The sequence below is a fragment of the Giraffa tippelskirchi genome, chromosome 11 (assembly GCF_054371585.1).
Source record: "Giraffa tippelskirchi isolate mGirTip1 chromosome 11, T2T-mGirTip1v1.2.pri, whole genome shotgun sequence".
NCBI classification, from domain to species: Eukaryota; Metazoa; Chordata; class Mammalia; order Artiodactyla; family Giraffidae; genus Giraffa; species Giraffa tippelskirchi.
This window is the reverse complement of record NC_137285.1, coordinates 124,867,431-124,883,739: the sequence shown is the minus strand read 5'-3', so window position 1 is coordinate 124,883,739 and position 16,309 is coordinate 124,867,431. Positions and strand designations below refer to the sequence as shown.

At 46.8% G+C, this 16,309-nt stretch overlaps 2 protein-coding genes across 11 annotated transcripts in view; one reads left to right on the top strand and one right to left on the bottom strand.

Moving 5' to 3' along the window:
- Window positions 1–16,309, bottom strand: part of DNAJB13 (DnaJ heat shock protein family (Hsp40) member B13) — a 171,083-nt gene that overhangs the window by 96,470 nt on the left and 58,304 nt on the right. Inside the window, exons 9-10 of one of the 2 annotated variants that reach the window (XR_014068418.1) lie at window positions 16,004–16,115; window positions 9,343–10,825 (exon numbers count right to left, since the gene is read on the bottom strand). The gene's annotated coding sequence lies outside the window, so the exon portion shown is untranslated. Of the gene's footprint in view, window positions 1–9,342; window positions 10,826–16,003; window positions 16,116–16,309 lie in introns of those variants that run through there. The other variant, XR_014068419.1, reaches the window with a different exon arrangement.
- Window positions 1–16,309, top strand: part of C2CD3 (C2 domain containing 3 centriole elongation regulator) — a 120,779-nt gene that overhangs the window by 103,289 nt on the left and 1,181 nt on the right. For all 9 annotated transcript variants that reach the window (XR_014068403.1, XR_014068404.1, XR_014068406.1 and 6 more), the window contains exon 32: window positions 2,361–2,472. Coding sequence is in view for 5 of the 9 variants with exons in the window: in XM_081539557.1 (XP_081395683.1) it covers window positions 2,361–2,472 (112 nt within the window). In the remaining 4 variants the exon portion in view is untranslated. The remainder of the gene's footprint in view (window positions 1–2,360; window positions 2,473–16,309) is intronic.

The window sequence follows — 16,309 nt, the reverse complement described above, 5'->3', positions numbered from 1 at the left end:
GCTTCTTGGAAGAAAAGCTATGACCAACCTAGACAGCATATTGAAAAGCTTTGCCAACAAAGGTCCATCTAGTCAAAGCTATGATTTTTCCAGTAGTCATGTATGGATGTGAGAGTTGGACTACAAAGAAAGCTGAGCACCAAAGAATTGATGCTTTTGAACTGTGGTATTGGAAAAGACTCTTGAAAGTCTCTTGGACTGCAAGATCAACCAGTCGGTCCTAAAGGAGGTCAGTCCTGAATATTCATTGGAAGGACTGATGCTGAAGCTGAAACTCCCAATACTTTGGCCACCTGATGTGAAGAACTGACTCATTTGAAAAGACCCTGATATTGGGAAAGATAGAAGGTACGAGGAGAAGGGGACGACGGGATGAGATGGTTAGATGACATCACCGACTCAATAGACATGAGTTTGAGCAAGCTCCGGGAGTTGGTGATGGACAGGGAAGCCTGGTGTGCTGCAGTCCATGGGGTTGCCAAGAGTCAGACACGACTGAGCGACTGAACTGAACTGTGCTATATAATAAGGACAGAGGTTTGAATCAAACCCTACCTCAAGAAGTTCCCATATGAGGTAGGAGACAGGTAATGACAGTAGCAGATTAAAACAGTACTTTTCTTGTGGGAGTTTTGTGCAAATTAAATTAATGTAAACTACTTACTATAGTGCTGGTAGGTAAACAGTATTCAGCAAATGTTAGTGGTAAGCAAGTGTATGGTTGGTCATATTTATACATTAGAGAATTCTCCCAGTGCTTTGTAGAGGGTGGATTAGGTCAGAATAGACCAGAAGCAAGGAGACCGGGTAGGAAACTTGCCGTAATAATAAGCTCTTCTCCCCACAGTATCAGGCGACTCTCAGGCAGAGTCCCGAGCAGTCAGAGCGGCAACAACAGCTAGGCCCTACGTCACTGAGGCCTCTGAGGAAGTCTGAGTTCAAAGGGCTCTTTCCTTCAGGGTCTCCAACTCCACTCCCACTCTCTCTATAGAAAAATCGTAGAAAAATCAGGAACTTGAGCCAAAGCAGGAAATGATGCCTTTCACTCATTCTATAGATATTTATTAAACATTTATTGTGTCTCAGGTACTATACTAGGTGACAGGGATGTAGCATGAAAAAGAGCTCATATTTGCTCTCCTCAAGTTCAAAGTCTAGCATTAGAGCAATATTAAACCAGTTTGCATCAGAACCATACTTAGATTACTTAACAGAAACAAAAATGTAGACCATCAAGAGAGTCCCTCCCTGGAATTCCCTGGCAATCCAGTGATAGGACTCAGTGCTTTCATTCCATGCTGCTGCTGCTAAGTCGCTTCAGTCATGTCCGACTCTGTGCAACCCCATAGATGGCAGGCCACCAGGCTCCGCTGTCCCTGGGATTCTCCAGGCAAGAACACTGGAGTGGGATGCCATCTCCTTCTCCAATGCATGAAAGTGAAAAGTAAAAGTGAAGTCACTCAGTCGAGTCCAACTCTTCGCGACCCCATGGACTGCAGCCTACCAGGCTCCTCCGTCCGTGGGATTTTCCAGGCAAGAGTACTGGAGTGGAGTGCCATTGCCTTCTCCTTTCATTCCATGGCCCAGGTTCAATCCCTAGTTGGGGAGCTAAGATCCTGCAATCCTCGAGGAGGGGCCAAATAAATAGTCCCCTCCCAAACTCAATCAGTGCTTTGAACCAATGGTACTAGGTATCTCCAGAGGATACAGAGAAGTGCAAGTACAGTACCTGCCTTCTAGAGCTCACGTCACGATGGTGGGTCAGCTGTGCCCACTCAGAGCCATTTCTGAATGTGAGCACAGGACACCCAGTAGGACAGGCCCTCCTTCAGTGCCCGGCACCACTTTCCAGCCTAAGGCACTGCCCTGGAGCCACCTTCCCACCCCCACCCTGTCTGTCAGGTTCTGACCAGCAGGCCCTCAGCAAGAATCATCCAGTGCTTGCTACCTGCCAGCCTCATGCGGGCTCTAGGGAGGTAGTGAGGTGACTGAAGGAAGTACAGTGCCTCAGTCCTTGAGAAGCTTAGTGAATATTGAGGGAAACAAACGGAGAATCATGTCAGATTAAGTAAGCATTAGCCTTTGTTTCAGACTATTCTTGACTAGGAAGGGGGGATCACTGTGGGCTATGATTTAGAGAAGGCTTCCTGGAGAAGGTGAGATGTGAACTGACCTGTAAAGTATAAACTGATCTGTTACAAGTTCACAGGACCTTCTAGGCAGAGGGAACCACTTGAGCAAAGGATTCATGGACAGGAGTAAGTTGGGTGGGGCTGGGGAAATAAAGGAATGGTTGAGGTCAAAGTATACTGGTCAGGAGACGATTTCCAGGTATTTGTGTCCCTTAACTACCTTTACAGCCCAGAGCCCATTGTGGTCCCCAACTTCTTTCTACCTCCCCAACAGTTGGAGGCCTCCCTGCGGATGCTCTCCGTCTCCACAGCTTTGCCACCACCAGCCACAACAGATCAGGTAAGAGGATACCCGGCTGACCTGTTTCCTGTAGAGTCATTATCTCTCCAGTGAAAGTGTACAGAATGCAGAGTGGCCCTGGCCACACTCCTGGAAAGGTGATCACAGTGGTCACTCTTGCGCTGAGCTTACCCTGTGGGCCCAACAGTGAAGGAGCTTGGGAAAAGTGAGGAAGAGCAAATGTGTAAAGAGCAAGGGCATTGTTAGCTAAGATGACAGGTAGGAGAATTAGCACAGAAGCGTAAAAACAGGACTCAGCTAAGATACGCATACTGAGTGCTGTGGAAGCTTCAAGCAGACGATACAGAGACCAAATTATTCATCACGCAGCCAAGTTAGGTTCTTAGAACCTTGGTACGAATCCTAGCCGTCATCTTTTCTGCCTTGGCACAGCACCTCACCTTTCTAATATCTTCTTCTCGAAATCATTCAGCATATGTTTACTGAGTACCTGTGCTGTATCAGGCATTGTGCTAGGTGCTGAGTGTACAGTAGTAAATAAGGCAAATTCCCTGTCTTAATGGAGTACAAATCATAAACAAAAAATATTTACCACTTGTGACAAGTACTAGATGCTCTGAGAAAGAACAGGCTGTCTCAAGAGGCACTGTTGAAGCTGAAAATGATGCTGGCCAGGTACCCCACACTGTTTGAAGCAATTTATGTTAGCTCCTTTACTTCAGAAACCTTATGAAGTACATCCTTGAATCTCTATTTTAAGATGAGAAAACTGAGGCACAAAGAGGTTAAAATAACTTGCTTCACACAAGTAGTGAAGTGGTAGAAACAGAATTGGAACCCAAGCATTCTGATTTCAAAATCTGTGTTTCTAACTACTGTACTCTGCTGAGGAGACACAAAACCCCTGCCTCGTGGAGCTTTTATTTTTAATTCCCCTTTTTATTATTTGGGCACCCAATTTATAAATGAAATCTTGGAGTAAATTTCTGTTGGTTATACAGTCGCAATGGTTAAGGTCATCTCACCTACAGTCCAGTGAAGACTTTTTTTTAATTTTTATTTTATATTGGCGAATATTTGATTTAAAACATTTCAGGCATACAGCAAATTGATTCAGTATCTCCATTCTTTTTCAGATTCTTTTCCCATATAGGTTATTACAGAACATTGAGTAGAGTTCCCTGTGTTATACAGTAGATCCCTTGTTGATTATCTGTTTTATATTTATTAATAGTGGTATGTATATGTTAATCCCATACTCCCAGTTTACCCCTCCCACACACACACCTTTTGCCTTTGGGAATCATAAGTTTGAAGTCTGTGAATTTATTTCTGTTTGGTAAACAAGTTCATTTGTATCATTTTTTAGATTCCATATATAAGTGGAATGATATTTGTCTTTGACTTAATTCACTTCGTATGATCATCTTGGGTACATCCATGTTGCTGCAAATGGCATTGTTTCATTGTTTTCTGTGGCTGAGTAATATTCCGTTGTGTATATCTACCATACCTTCTTTATCCCTTCTTCTGCCGATGGGTGTTTAGGTTGCTTCTGTGTCTTGGCTGTTTTAAGTAGTGCTGTAAGTGAACCCTGGGGTGCGTGTATCCTTTCGGATTATGGTTTTTCCCTTGATACAAGCCCAGAAGTGGAATTGCTGGCTCTTTTGGTAGCTCTGTTTTTAGTTTTTGAGGAACCTCCATACTGTTCTCCTTAGTGGTTGTACCAATTTACATTCCCTTTTCTCCACACCCTCACCAGTATTTATTATTTGTAGACTTTTTGAGATCCAACCAGTCCATCCTAAAAGAAATCAGTCCTGAATATTCATTGGAAGGACTGATGCTGAAGCTGAAACTCCAATACTTTGGCCACGTGAGATGAAGAACTGACTCATTTGAAAAGACACTGATGCTGGGAAAGATTGAAGGCAGGAGGAGAAGGGGATGACAGAGGATGATATGGTTGGATGGCATCACCGACTCAATGGACATGAATTCGAGTAAACTCCAGGAGTTGGTGATGAACAGGGAGGCCTTGTGTGCTGCAGTCCATGGGGTCTCAAATAGTCGGAAATGACTGAGTGACTGAACTGAACTGATGATGGACATTCTGACCAATGTGAGGTGATACCTCATTGTGGTTTTGATTTGCATTTCTCTGGTAATTAGCAGTGTTGAGCATCTTTTCACGTACTTTTTGGCCTTTTATATGTATTGTCTGGAGAAATGTCTGTTTAGATCCTCTGCATTTTTTGATTGAGCTCTTTGTATGTTTTGGAGATCAATTCCTTGTCAGTTGCTTCATTTGCAAATATTTTCTCCCATTCTGTGGGTTGTCTTTTCATATTATTTATGGTTTCCTTTGATGTGCAAAAGCTTTTAGGTCACATTTGTTTATATTTATTTTTATTTTCATTACTGTAGGAGGTGGATAGTAGAGCTTTGAAAAAAGCCATTTTAGAGAATAATACATGCTGTGAGCAAAATGTATTAGCTTATTTGTCAATTATAATGGCTAACTCCTATTTAATGCTTACTATGCACTAGACATTATCCTAAGCACTTTACTTGTATAAACCAATTTAATTCTCCCAAGAACCCAACAGGAGAGGTACTATTGTTATCCCCCGATTAATAGATGAGAAAACTAAGACTCTAATACAGAACTTCCATACAGACCTACAAGGTATTGTAGTTTTTGTTCTGTAGAAATTGAGACACATAAAGTTAAGTATGTTCTCATCTGCCCAGGGTCTCCTAACCAGTAAAGAAAAACGTATGACTCCAAATTGTGCTTTCCATTGCACCACTTTAAAATCATGACATTTGGCTTACAGTATAGTTTTCTACCTTATTTATCTTCTTTTTATAGGTCACCTTTTGCAGTTAACATTTGAACATTTTGTGTGCTCTTCCGGAGCCTACTTTGATGACAGATGGAGTCAGTACAGAAGTATCCTGGGAACCTGGGGTATAGTCCTAAAGAGATGTCTATTCTTTCACTGGTTTCCTTCCCCACTTCTCCTTCATCTACCCCAGCTGGGCGGGTAGATTGTCCATTTTGAGGACACCTCATTTATTTGGCACATGGATCAGTCTTCAGTTCCCACACATCTCAGTTTTTATCAGATATGTATTCCTATCCTAGAGGAGGAGAAGTGCCAGTCCCCACCAGGAGTTCTGCATTTCTGGGGCCTTATTTCTACCCTGGCTCAGGTCACTGGTTCATCTTCTTCTGCTCTGCATCTCCCCTTGCATGTCCTTTGTATGTACATCAGCACTTGTGCCAGCGTAGCAGGGCCGTGTCCAGCACCAAGCACAAGCTTTTGAGCAAGACCACCTATGAAGTGCCATGAATCTGCCATGTAGCTTAGTGATCTTGGGCAGGTGACTTGACCTTTCTCTCTTTTTTTGTTTTCTTAACATCAGGCTAATATAATTCTTACCTAATTAGAAGATGATAAGAATTGCCCTAGAGAAAAAAAGCAGACACTTTCCTTTCCCTCTTCCCCTCCCAGCCAAGTGGGTGAAATGTGAGTTGTGCCCTGTAGGAAGGGAAGCCTGTGAGTCACTGTGTCCAAGCCAAACAGAACTGCTCTTCCTGCTTTTGTGTTTCTGCCTTCATGATGTGCCAGCTCCTGGGTGACTTATTGTCTTTAATCTATTAAATATAAATACAAAGGATGGGAGGGGAAGATATAAGAATGCTTGCTTCAGTTAAAGGACATGTCTAGATCTGAAAACACTTTTCAGCCTTTTTTCATTGTTATTTATTTTGGGTTGCATTGGGTCTCTGTTGCTGCACGGTCTTTCTCTGGTTGCGGTGCACAGGTTTCTCATTGCCGTGGCTTCACCTGTTGCAGAGAAGCTCTAGTGCACATGGGCTCAGTAGTTGTGGCACAAAGGCTTAAGTTGTCCTGAGGCATGTGGAATCTTCTCAGACCAGGGATCCCTGAATTGGCAAGTAGACTGGTAACCACTGGACCACCAGGGAAGTCTGCCTTTTTTCTTTCTTGCCCACAACAAAACTCCATTGTTTGCTGCTCTCAGAACACCTGTCTCCTCAGAACCTCATCTTGGGTCCTAGTTAGGGTAGCCAGTCATCACAGTTCACCCAAAATTGTCACATTTTCAGCACTGAAAGTCCCCAGGACCCAGGCAACATCAGGATGTTGGCCATCCGCACTGGTTATGAGCCTCTCTCACTACTTGATGTGTTTGTAGCAGTATATTTTCTCCATCCTATACTCTTGGCTTCATTCCTTCTTTACACCCTGGCCTCAGCCTATTACCGTTTCCCTTCAGCCTGAAGAACTTCCTTCAGAATTTCATGTAGTGCAGACCTATGGGGAACTGATGCTCTCAGCTTCAGTTGGCTGAAAATATATTTTACCTTCATTTTTCAAACTTATTTTTTCCCACTAAATACAGAATTCAAACTTGAATTGTGTTTGTTTTAGCATTTTACTTATTTATTTTTGGCCACTCGAGGGATCTCAGTTCCCTGACCAGAGATTGAACCCAGGCCCTCAGCAATGAAAGCTCTGCATCCTAACCACAGGACCACTAGGCAATTCCATTTAGAATTGTCCCTCCACATTTAGAACTCTCTACATTTAGAACTATCCCTCCACATTCTACTGACTTCCATTGTTTCTGATGAGAAACAACTATCAGTCTCTTTGTTGCCCCAGATGTTATGTGACCTTTATTCTTTGGCTGCTTTTAATATTTTTGTCTCTAGTTTTTAACAGTTTTGACTACAACCATTCATAGTTGTAGAGGCAGGGGATAGGATGAGGAAGAAGAGCACGTAGTCTGTTCAACAATATTAATGATGCTTTAGTTCTTAGGTTGGGTGTTATGGGTTTATAGATGTTCATTTTTATCATGCTTCATAAGTTACATATGTTACGTATTCTTGGTTTGTTACACAGTGAAAACACAAAATCATATGTAATTTAAATTTTAAGAATGATTGAGTGGTGACAAAATGGAGACACCAGCTTCTTCCATAGGTTTGGCTATGAATATGGATCAGAAGTATAGAGTAGTGGGTGGAGTAGCATCTGAGATGGGAAGTTTGTTTTTTGCTTTTATGAGAAAGGCTACAGCTTTCTTTGAGTGCCCAGTGCAGTGACCAGTAGAGAAAGAGAGTAGAGGAAGATGCTAGAGAGGGAAAGAGAATAGAGAAACTACACCGTAGGTTGTAGAGATTGCATGGGATCCAGAGCACGAGTGGGTTAGCCTTTTGAGAAGTAGAAAACTCACCCTGCAGCATCCAGGCAGGCGAAGAAGGTGGGTGCTAAAGCAGATAGGATTAGATGTGGTCATAGAGTTTCCCATTTGATGAAAGCTTATGTTTTCTTGTCTTCTGTTTTTGGTTAGGTTTTAAGCAGTCAACAGCTCAAAGTGAGAGGTAGGCAGGGGAGGGCAGGAGCCTTGTCCTGTATCCCCAGATTGAGGATTCCATCTATTTTGCCTCTTCCTAAGGCCCTGATGGCTGAAGAGGAGCCTTTGAGAGGCTGGACTCTTCTCAAGCAGTGTCCTGGGACAGCTATGCAGTAGCTCACTGGCTTCACAAGGTCTAAGGGAAGGCCTAGTCCTTCTTCCACACTGAAACAGTGCACCTGAACCCAGGAACTTCCCCGACAGTCTCCACTGCCAGCATTTGTGAGACTGGTGTTTCCCTCTGTCCCTCACAGTTTAGTGGATACAGGACTCTGTGTGACCTTCGTCAGATCTTCTGATCTTTCTGAGTCAGTGTCATCTGTCAGATGAGGTTATAAGGCCTGAAAGCCTGGTTGTATTGAACAGAACCAGGTGTCACACAGAGAGGATAAGGGGCGCTCTCACCCCTCCTTCCTCATGACTGTTTGATCTTCTGGTTTTCACCTCTTCAAGAAGCAAAAGAGAGAGAAGGATGGTGGGTCTGGCAGGAACACTCCACAGCCATCCAACGGCACATTTGAAATTATTGGGTTGCAAAAAAAGTTTATTTGGGTTTTTCCATAACATCGTGCAGAAAAAATCCAAACAAACCTTTTTGCCAACCCGATACTTATGAATCAGTCAGGTTCTGCTATTTCTGCTTTCTCTTCCCTCTTTGTGATAAAATACCTCTTCACCAGGACAGCTCCCTGGTTTTATTTATAGTTACATCTGATTCTGTTTGCTTAGTTGCCAGGGGCAAACTAATTTTATCAAATTCCCTAAAAGGGAGGTAGCGGGTGCAGCAGCATTAATGTGTATGTTGTTTCCCCCAGGCTTACGTCTTCTGCTCTTGCAGATGTTTCTTTGGGAAAGTCTCAACCACTTCAGTTATTTCAGTTATTATTACAGTTTGACTCTCGAATCCTTACTTTCAGCCTAGACTTCTCTGCCATGCTGTAGACATGTGTGGGTCCAGCAGCATCCTGAAGTCTTTTAGTTGATGTTACAAACAGTTCAGCACATCCAGAACTTGAGCCTATTATCTTCCTCTGCACACCTGCCCCCTACTGCATGCATCCTTTATCTCAGTAGATGCGACCACCATCCTGTAGTTACTCTGCCAGAGTATATATGTGTCATCTTTCCTTCCTCCCCGCCCCCCTCCTACTCTTTATCCCCCACACCTACAGCCAGTCTATCACCAAGGCCTGTTAATTCTGTCCCCTAAATATCATTGAATCCACTCACTTATCACCATTCCATTATCTTGTCCCAATCATCTCCTCCATAGCTGTTTCTAACCAGTCTACTCATACCCACACCCTCCCACCACTGTGCCTCTCCATACTGCATCTCCACCGGGCCTGCCTGCTGTAATCGACTTTTACCACACTCTACCACCAGAGGATGGAGGGATTCTTCAAGGTTGTCAAAAAAAAAAACAAAAAAACTTCCATATTCCTAAACCAGTTATTCAGTCCAAGTGCCCAGTTTATTTGACCTCTCAGCAGCATACGACACACTTGATCTCTCTCCTTTAAACAATTTCTTCACTTGTTTCTAAGGCATCAGTGCTTCTCAGTTCTTCTCCTCCCTTGTTGGCAGCTCCTGCTCAGCCACCTTTGCTGGTTTGCCTCATTTCTTCTACTTGTGAATACAGGGGTGACCCAGGATGTGGTCTTATACTTCTCTATTTACACTTACTTTCTAGATGACCTTGTCTGATCTCAAGGCTTTGAATCCCATTTATACATTGAAGATTCATAATGACCATCTTAGCCCAGACCTATCCTCTGACTCTAGGCTCATATGTCTGACTGCCTATGTAGCATCTCAACTTGGATATCTAATAGGTATCTGAAATTCAGCATACACAAAACTCAGCTCCAGAGTATTCCTCAAATCTGTTCTTCAGTCTTTTCCATCTCAGTTAATAGCTATTCTCTCTTTCTGGTTTAGTTGTTCCTGCCAAAACCTGTGGAATCCTCCCTGATGCCTTGATTTCTAGTCCACCAGGAAGTTTTGGCTGCTCTGCCTTTAAATTCAAATCCAGCCACTGCTCACACTCCCAGCATTACCTGGTCTAAACTGTCATCATCTCCCACCTTGAAGCCTCCTAACTGCCTTTCTGCTCCTGCCCTTGCCCCTGGCAACCCACTCCCCATACAGTATCCTGTTAAGTTTTTAAGATGTTAAGTAAATCATGGGATGAGTCATGTGACTCCTCCACTCAGAACCCTCCAGTAACTTACCATTGATGACTAGAGGGCCCAAAGTGACCGGAGGACAGGCAGGCCAGAGAGTAGGAAAGTAGTTAGGGCCTCAAACTTGAAATGTACATCTTTAAGCAAATTGCGAAGTCCTGAACTCTGTACACAAGTAGAGAAGGAGCTATGGCCCCTTCCTCACCCCCACACTTCCACACACCCCCACACCCGCCAAAGCTTACAGTTCCCCAGGGAGCTTATCTGTGTATGTTAAGTTCCACCAACTCTATCAAGTTCGTTTGTCTTATGTAGAAATGCTGGACCTGGTGCCATGGACCCTGTCTTCAGGGAGGGCACAGTTCCTTGAGAGGCACTGGCCACCAAACTACTCAACTAACTTTCTCAAATGCCATTAAGCCTAATGGCTTAAAGAGAATGAGTACAAAACAAAGAGAATGAGTACAGGGAAAGGCTGACAGAGCCATGAAGGGCGGCATGAGTAGAAGTCAGCAAAGATGAAGGAAAGGCTTTGCTGGCTGTGGGTATGGAGAAAAGAAACCTCTCAGAGAATCAACAGAATGTGGTAACTGGGAGGTACAAACAATATGTGCTAGAGAAGAGGCCAGAGATGGGGCGAGATCTGCCTGGGTTGAAGCAGTCAGGAGAGAAAAAGAGCAAGAATCAAGCTGTCGTCTGAGTCCTGGAGTAACCGCAGGCCTGGGGTCAGGTGCTGTTGTTCATGAGGGGTCCTGTAGGAGGCGGAAGTCAAGGCCAGGCATGAGTGTCCCCTTGAAAGCCTTCAGTTGCCCAGCCCCCTCCCACCCTAGAGGTTTCAGACATCACAGGGATCAAGGTGCTCCAGGCCAGCTGGGGAGCTGGGAGCAAACCTGGTTTCTTGTCCTGGCTCTGCTGCTGGCCTTCTGAGGTGCCATACACAGTCTGGGGAGGTAATATGGACCTAATTTGAAGCTGTACCTCCCTCTTCTTTACTCCCATACAGTTTTGTATAGCAGTTAGGTGCATGGCCTCCAAATAAGACAGCCTAAATTCAGAGCTCAGCTTTGCCGCTTTCTAGCTGTGTCACCCAGCACAAGTTACCTAACTTTTCTGTGCTTCAGTGCCTTTATCTGAAAAGTAGGTGTAATAGTACCTGCCTCCTAGAGCTTGTGTAGCATTAACTGAATAAGATGTTAAGTGCTTAGAACAGTTTTTAGCACATGACATATGAATGTTAACTATTTTTGTTTTTAATCATCATTATTATTGAGACAACTTCCCCTCTTATGCTGTTACATTTTCGGAGGACTAGTAAGAAAGAAATACAGAGAGATAGGGACATCAGCAGAAGCTTAGCACCAGGAGCAGGGAGATGAGATGTTAGACCCCACAGAGCAGCTCCAGAAGGATGGAGAGCAATGGTCAGGGCCCTGGCAATTGATTGTGTGCCCAGTTCAGACCCTGAGCTAGAGGTCAGGACAACCCACCGCCCCTACCTCAGGGTGACAGAGACCTAGCCTCAGAAGTCTGTGGCCTGCTTATCTCTTGAGTCCTGAGGCAGCTTCTTTTCTCCCAGGAGCTCAAAGAATTTTTCTGTCCCTTGGTTTCCCTTCCCCAGCCCAGAGCCATTTAAGAGAAACACAGTCTTGGTGGAGGAACCCAGCCTACCACAAGATCACCAGACTGGATGGTTGGAGTCCAAGGGAACTTCCTGGCTGACCTGCCCTTCTTGGGGCAAAAAGCCTGACCTATTGCCTCCCTCTTTCAGCTACTGAGTCCCTAGCCCTCTGCAGAGCCCCAGGAGGAGACCCAGAGGTCAAAGCGTTTCTGATTAAGGCCACACAAAGCTTTAAAGAGGAGAAGAGCTCTGTGGCCAAGGGTGTACAGAAGTCAGGGGACACAGCCACAATTGGCGGTGGCCCACCTGGCCCACATGCAGTCAGCAGATACCGAGAGGGAGAGGGCCTGCAGGGCCACAGAGAGGTGCTCGGCTCAAGTTGCCTGAGCAGCTCTGAGGCCAGAGTCTTCCGGGAGTGTCACTTTACCCTTTCCTGCCCAGGAACCGGACTTCTGAGCCCTCTCCTCGGCAGGGCTTGGGTTCAGAAGGCTGAAGCATCTTGATCCAGCCAAGCTTCCTCATTGTGCAGATTAGGAGACTGAGGCCTGGGCTGAGAGATAACCCAGGGCCTGTGGAATAGGTCTGTTTTCAGGGAAGCCTTCTCGGACAGAGGCATCAGGGCATGAGGAAAGGTGGGAGTGTGTAGGTAGTGAGAGCCACATGACCAGAGCTCTACGGCAGGATTACAGGGGCCTCTTGGAGCACGGAGACCTGCCATGCTGCAGCCAGGCTCAGTGGTCAGATTTAGGACTTGCCTGTCAGGGCTGGGCCCCCGGCCTGCGCATCTTGTCCTCACTTACCCCCTGCTCCGACTTGCAGCTGCTGTGTCTGCTACTTCCTGCAGCACAAGGAAGTCCTAGTCTCAGCCTTCAGACGGGACTCTGGGTGCTGCCCCAGGGGAGGCAGCCAGCCAAGGGGGTGAAAGGTGAACAGGCGGCGGCGGTGCTGAGCCTCACTCAACTCTGTCACTAGCGCTATCCGAGCCAGAACTGGGTGCTGTTTACTTTCAGTTTTCAGCTCTTTGGAAAGTTTTACTTCTGGCTCCTGAGTCAGTGTTTATGTCATATTAAGGATCTGCTCTGGAATGAAAAGCAACTTCAGCCCTGTTGCTAGGCCCAGGGGCTCACTGATTGGGGGCAGTAGGAGGGGAGCGTGGCCAGTGCTGGGCTTGGCTTGGGAGGTGCCACACCCGCTCGCACTGCACCTTAAGTGCAATCTGAGAGCAGCAAGTCTTCGTTCTGCTCTCCGCTCTGGTACCACTTAGCCCTTCTTTGAGAGGATGGCATATCGGACCAGAGCCTTGGTCATGTCTGAATTGTATTTCAGCTTCACAGTAGACGTGGGCAAGGAAGGGGAGTTCTCAGCTCCACTTGGTAATGAAGGTACCAGGACCCAGAGAGAGTTTTGGCCTCAAGCAAGTGAGGCAGTTGAACTGGGCCGCAGCCCAGTGTTCCTTCCACTCCACCCCAGCACCTCCCCTCTGAGAAGGTCCAGGGACACCCTGAGGCAGGGGTAAATGGGGGTACCTCCACCCACCACACTCCAGGGAACATGTGGCCTATTTAGGGACATCCATCTGGGGACTGGATGGAGGGAACCCAGAACACAGGGGCTTTGATCAGATCACATTTCAGACCAAAGAAGAGGGCTAGAGCGTTCTGAGAAGACATTGCATCACGGGGAGGTGGCCAAACAGGAAGCCATGGACCAAGAGAGGTCCCTGGGTTACAGGGCGGCTCCTCTTGTATTATCTGCTCATCTTGATCTGTTCTCAGATGAGGAAACCAAGGCCCAGAGAAGAAGTGACTTGCCCAAAGCCACTTGGCCAAGAAGTGGTAGAGCCAGGACTAGAACCAGTTCCCTGGCCAAGGTCGGAGAGCCCCAGCTCCTCACTTTGAGGAGCCCCAGGAGGCCCCATGTTTTCCTGCCACCACTGTTACTTACTTGTTCCCTGATGCTTTATTTTCTCCCAGTGGAGTTCTACCTTTGACACTGAAACTCCTTTGAGACATCTGTCTCAAACAACAGACTGAAAGGCCTATCCATGTTCATGACCTGGGTGTCCAGGTGCCCAGAAAAGAGCAGGTCTCCATATTTGGAAGTGGAAGAAGTTAATGGCAGACCTGCGTAGATTGGATGGAACATTCAGACCCCTGATGTACTGCTAGGCTTAACACACAGATCACTGGGAAGTCTAAGAGGAATACGGTCAGTTGCTCCCCAGACATTCAGGAACTGTAGCTCCTTCTCTCTGGGCATTTCTTCTGCTCTCCATTTCTGCAGTCAGCCAGGCCCACCCCCAGTTTTCCCAGCAAAGACATTCTACACCTTTGCTCAAGTTGAGTCTCCACCTGGAACATCTTTTCTCATAGGCTTTGTTCAGATTCCACCTTCATGTTGTTTTAAGTCCCTCATCTGGAAAGGACCCTTGTGGGGACTTCACCCCCCATATGACATCCTCAGTCTGATGATCCTGCTTCCATGTGGGTTCCTCCTGCCTCCCCAGGAAGGCTGAGACTCCTCAAAGCACAGGCCATAGTGCCAATTTCCCAGTGCCTCCAGAGCTCCAGCGAGGAATAGTTGTACATGTAGGGGTGTCCTACTCTGGGCAGCTTCAATTATCTGGGAAGGAGACTGCCTCTTGCGGCAAATATCTCATTCATTTTTTCATTCATTCCAGAACCAGTGATGGCTCAAGCTGGAGGGGAGACAGATGCTGATGTACCCCACAACCACAGAGATGAAGCTCAGAGCCTGGGAGCTTGCCCAGCCCCTCTAACGTTGTATGTCCTGGGGTAGCAGCCCTGATGAAGAAGGAAACTTTACTGTTAGGACGATTTTAGACTCTTTGGAGGTCAACATAAGCCAAATGCTGCTGACCTTCCACAGCTCTGCCCTGCCCAGGACACAGAGCCAAGCCCCGTCCTGTCCGTCTCTGGGTCTGGGCCTTACAGATAAGCACCCCCGCCCCCCTGCAGGTTGCTGGGCCTGGGTGTGGGTACTGGGAGGTTGCCTGTGGCTGGTTCACAGATGTGGGCCCAGCTAGCAGGTACAGGCCCCACTCATGCTGCTCCCTCCAGTGGCATGACCTCACCCCCACCCTAGCTGTGCTGAAACCCTGTGTGTCTCGGATACCACCTCTGTGTGAAGCTGCCCTGTCCTTCCCACTCTCTGTGCTCCCAGGTTCTGAGCTTCATCTCTGTGGTTGTGGGGTGCGTCAGCATCTGTCTCCCCTCCAGGGTGAGCCATCACTGGTTCTGGAATGAATGAGATATTTACTGCAAGAGGCAGTCTCCTCCCCAGTTAACTGAAGCCTTTGGTCACCATGGCTTGACCCATTCACTGGTCTGGCAGCCCTCAAGCTCCCATCTCAGGCCTGTCCCAGTGGGAGGCACAACATCAGAGTCCGGTATGTCCTGCAGGAGCACTTAGTCTGCAGGGAGAGGGCCTCAGGCAGTGGCTGGGTGGCTGGTCTCCCCAGCCCGAGGCATTAGGGGGTGCAGGTACCACCAGCATAGGGTAGGTTTCCTTTTTCCCCTTTTAGCCTCGGTCTGTCTGGGAGATTGGGAGCAGTACGCTCTCACCTCTGCTGAGCATGCCCAGCCCCATGCTCCGTTCTGCTCTCAGTTCTCCAACAGAGAACCCACCTGTGGCCTCTCAGTGCTGAGAGCTTGTCAGGGTGTATGCCCTCCCTTGGCATTTAGAATTCCAGGTTGGTGGAGACCCTCAGGGTTGCCTGACTTCCATTCCCCCTATCATATCCAGGCTGCTATTTTAATTCTTGGAATAGTTCTCTGTCTTCCCCGCTTAACTCTGAGCTCTGGAGGTCAAGAACGGTTGGTCTCTCTTCCTCTCACAGTAGACAACAAGGTGGTGAAATGAAGGAAAGAAGGGGTTACTCAGTATTACTGATCCCAGAAGCAACTGGAGCTGGGCCTCAGTTTCCCACTAACAGAACTACTAAGGAGCAGGGAAGTAGTCTCCACCTCTAGGATCTCCACCAAGCTGGTTCTTGGTGTCTAGGGAGTGGTAGTGTGCTTCCAGCATGTGGGGACAGGGAGGAGATACTCATCCACGGGACAGGCTGCACACTGTGAAGCCAGCCAAGTTCACCTGCCTCTTCCTCTGCCAGGCCTCCACCCCCGCCCGAGGGCCTTGCTCTCCGCCACCAGCCTGGGGTGGCTTTCCTGTATCCTTCAAGCTCCTTCAGTGTAGGAACCCAGCACAGAAATAAACAAAGGATTGATTAAACAAATGGATGAGGCATAACAGAATCCAAAGGACCATGATGCCATAACCCAAAAGCACTCACCTTAAAGGAGGAATTAATGGGACTTCCCTGGTGGTCTAGCGGCTAAGACTGCTCCAGTGCAGGGGGCCCAGGTTCGATCCCTGGTCAGGGAACTAGATCCCACATGCTGCAACTAAAAAAAAAAAAAAAGATCCTGCATGCTGCAACAAAGAAGACTGAAGATCCCACGTGCTGCGACTAAGACCCAGCGTAGCTGAATAAATAAATAAAAATAAATATTAAAGGTGAGGGGATTAGTGATAGCCATCAGCCCAAGACAGGGAAATGTTTGGTAGCAGGGCTGTGGGTATGTGCTTCATGTCACCT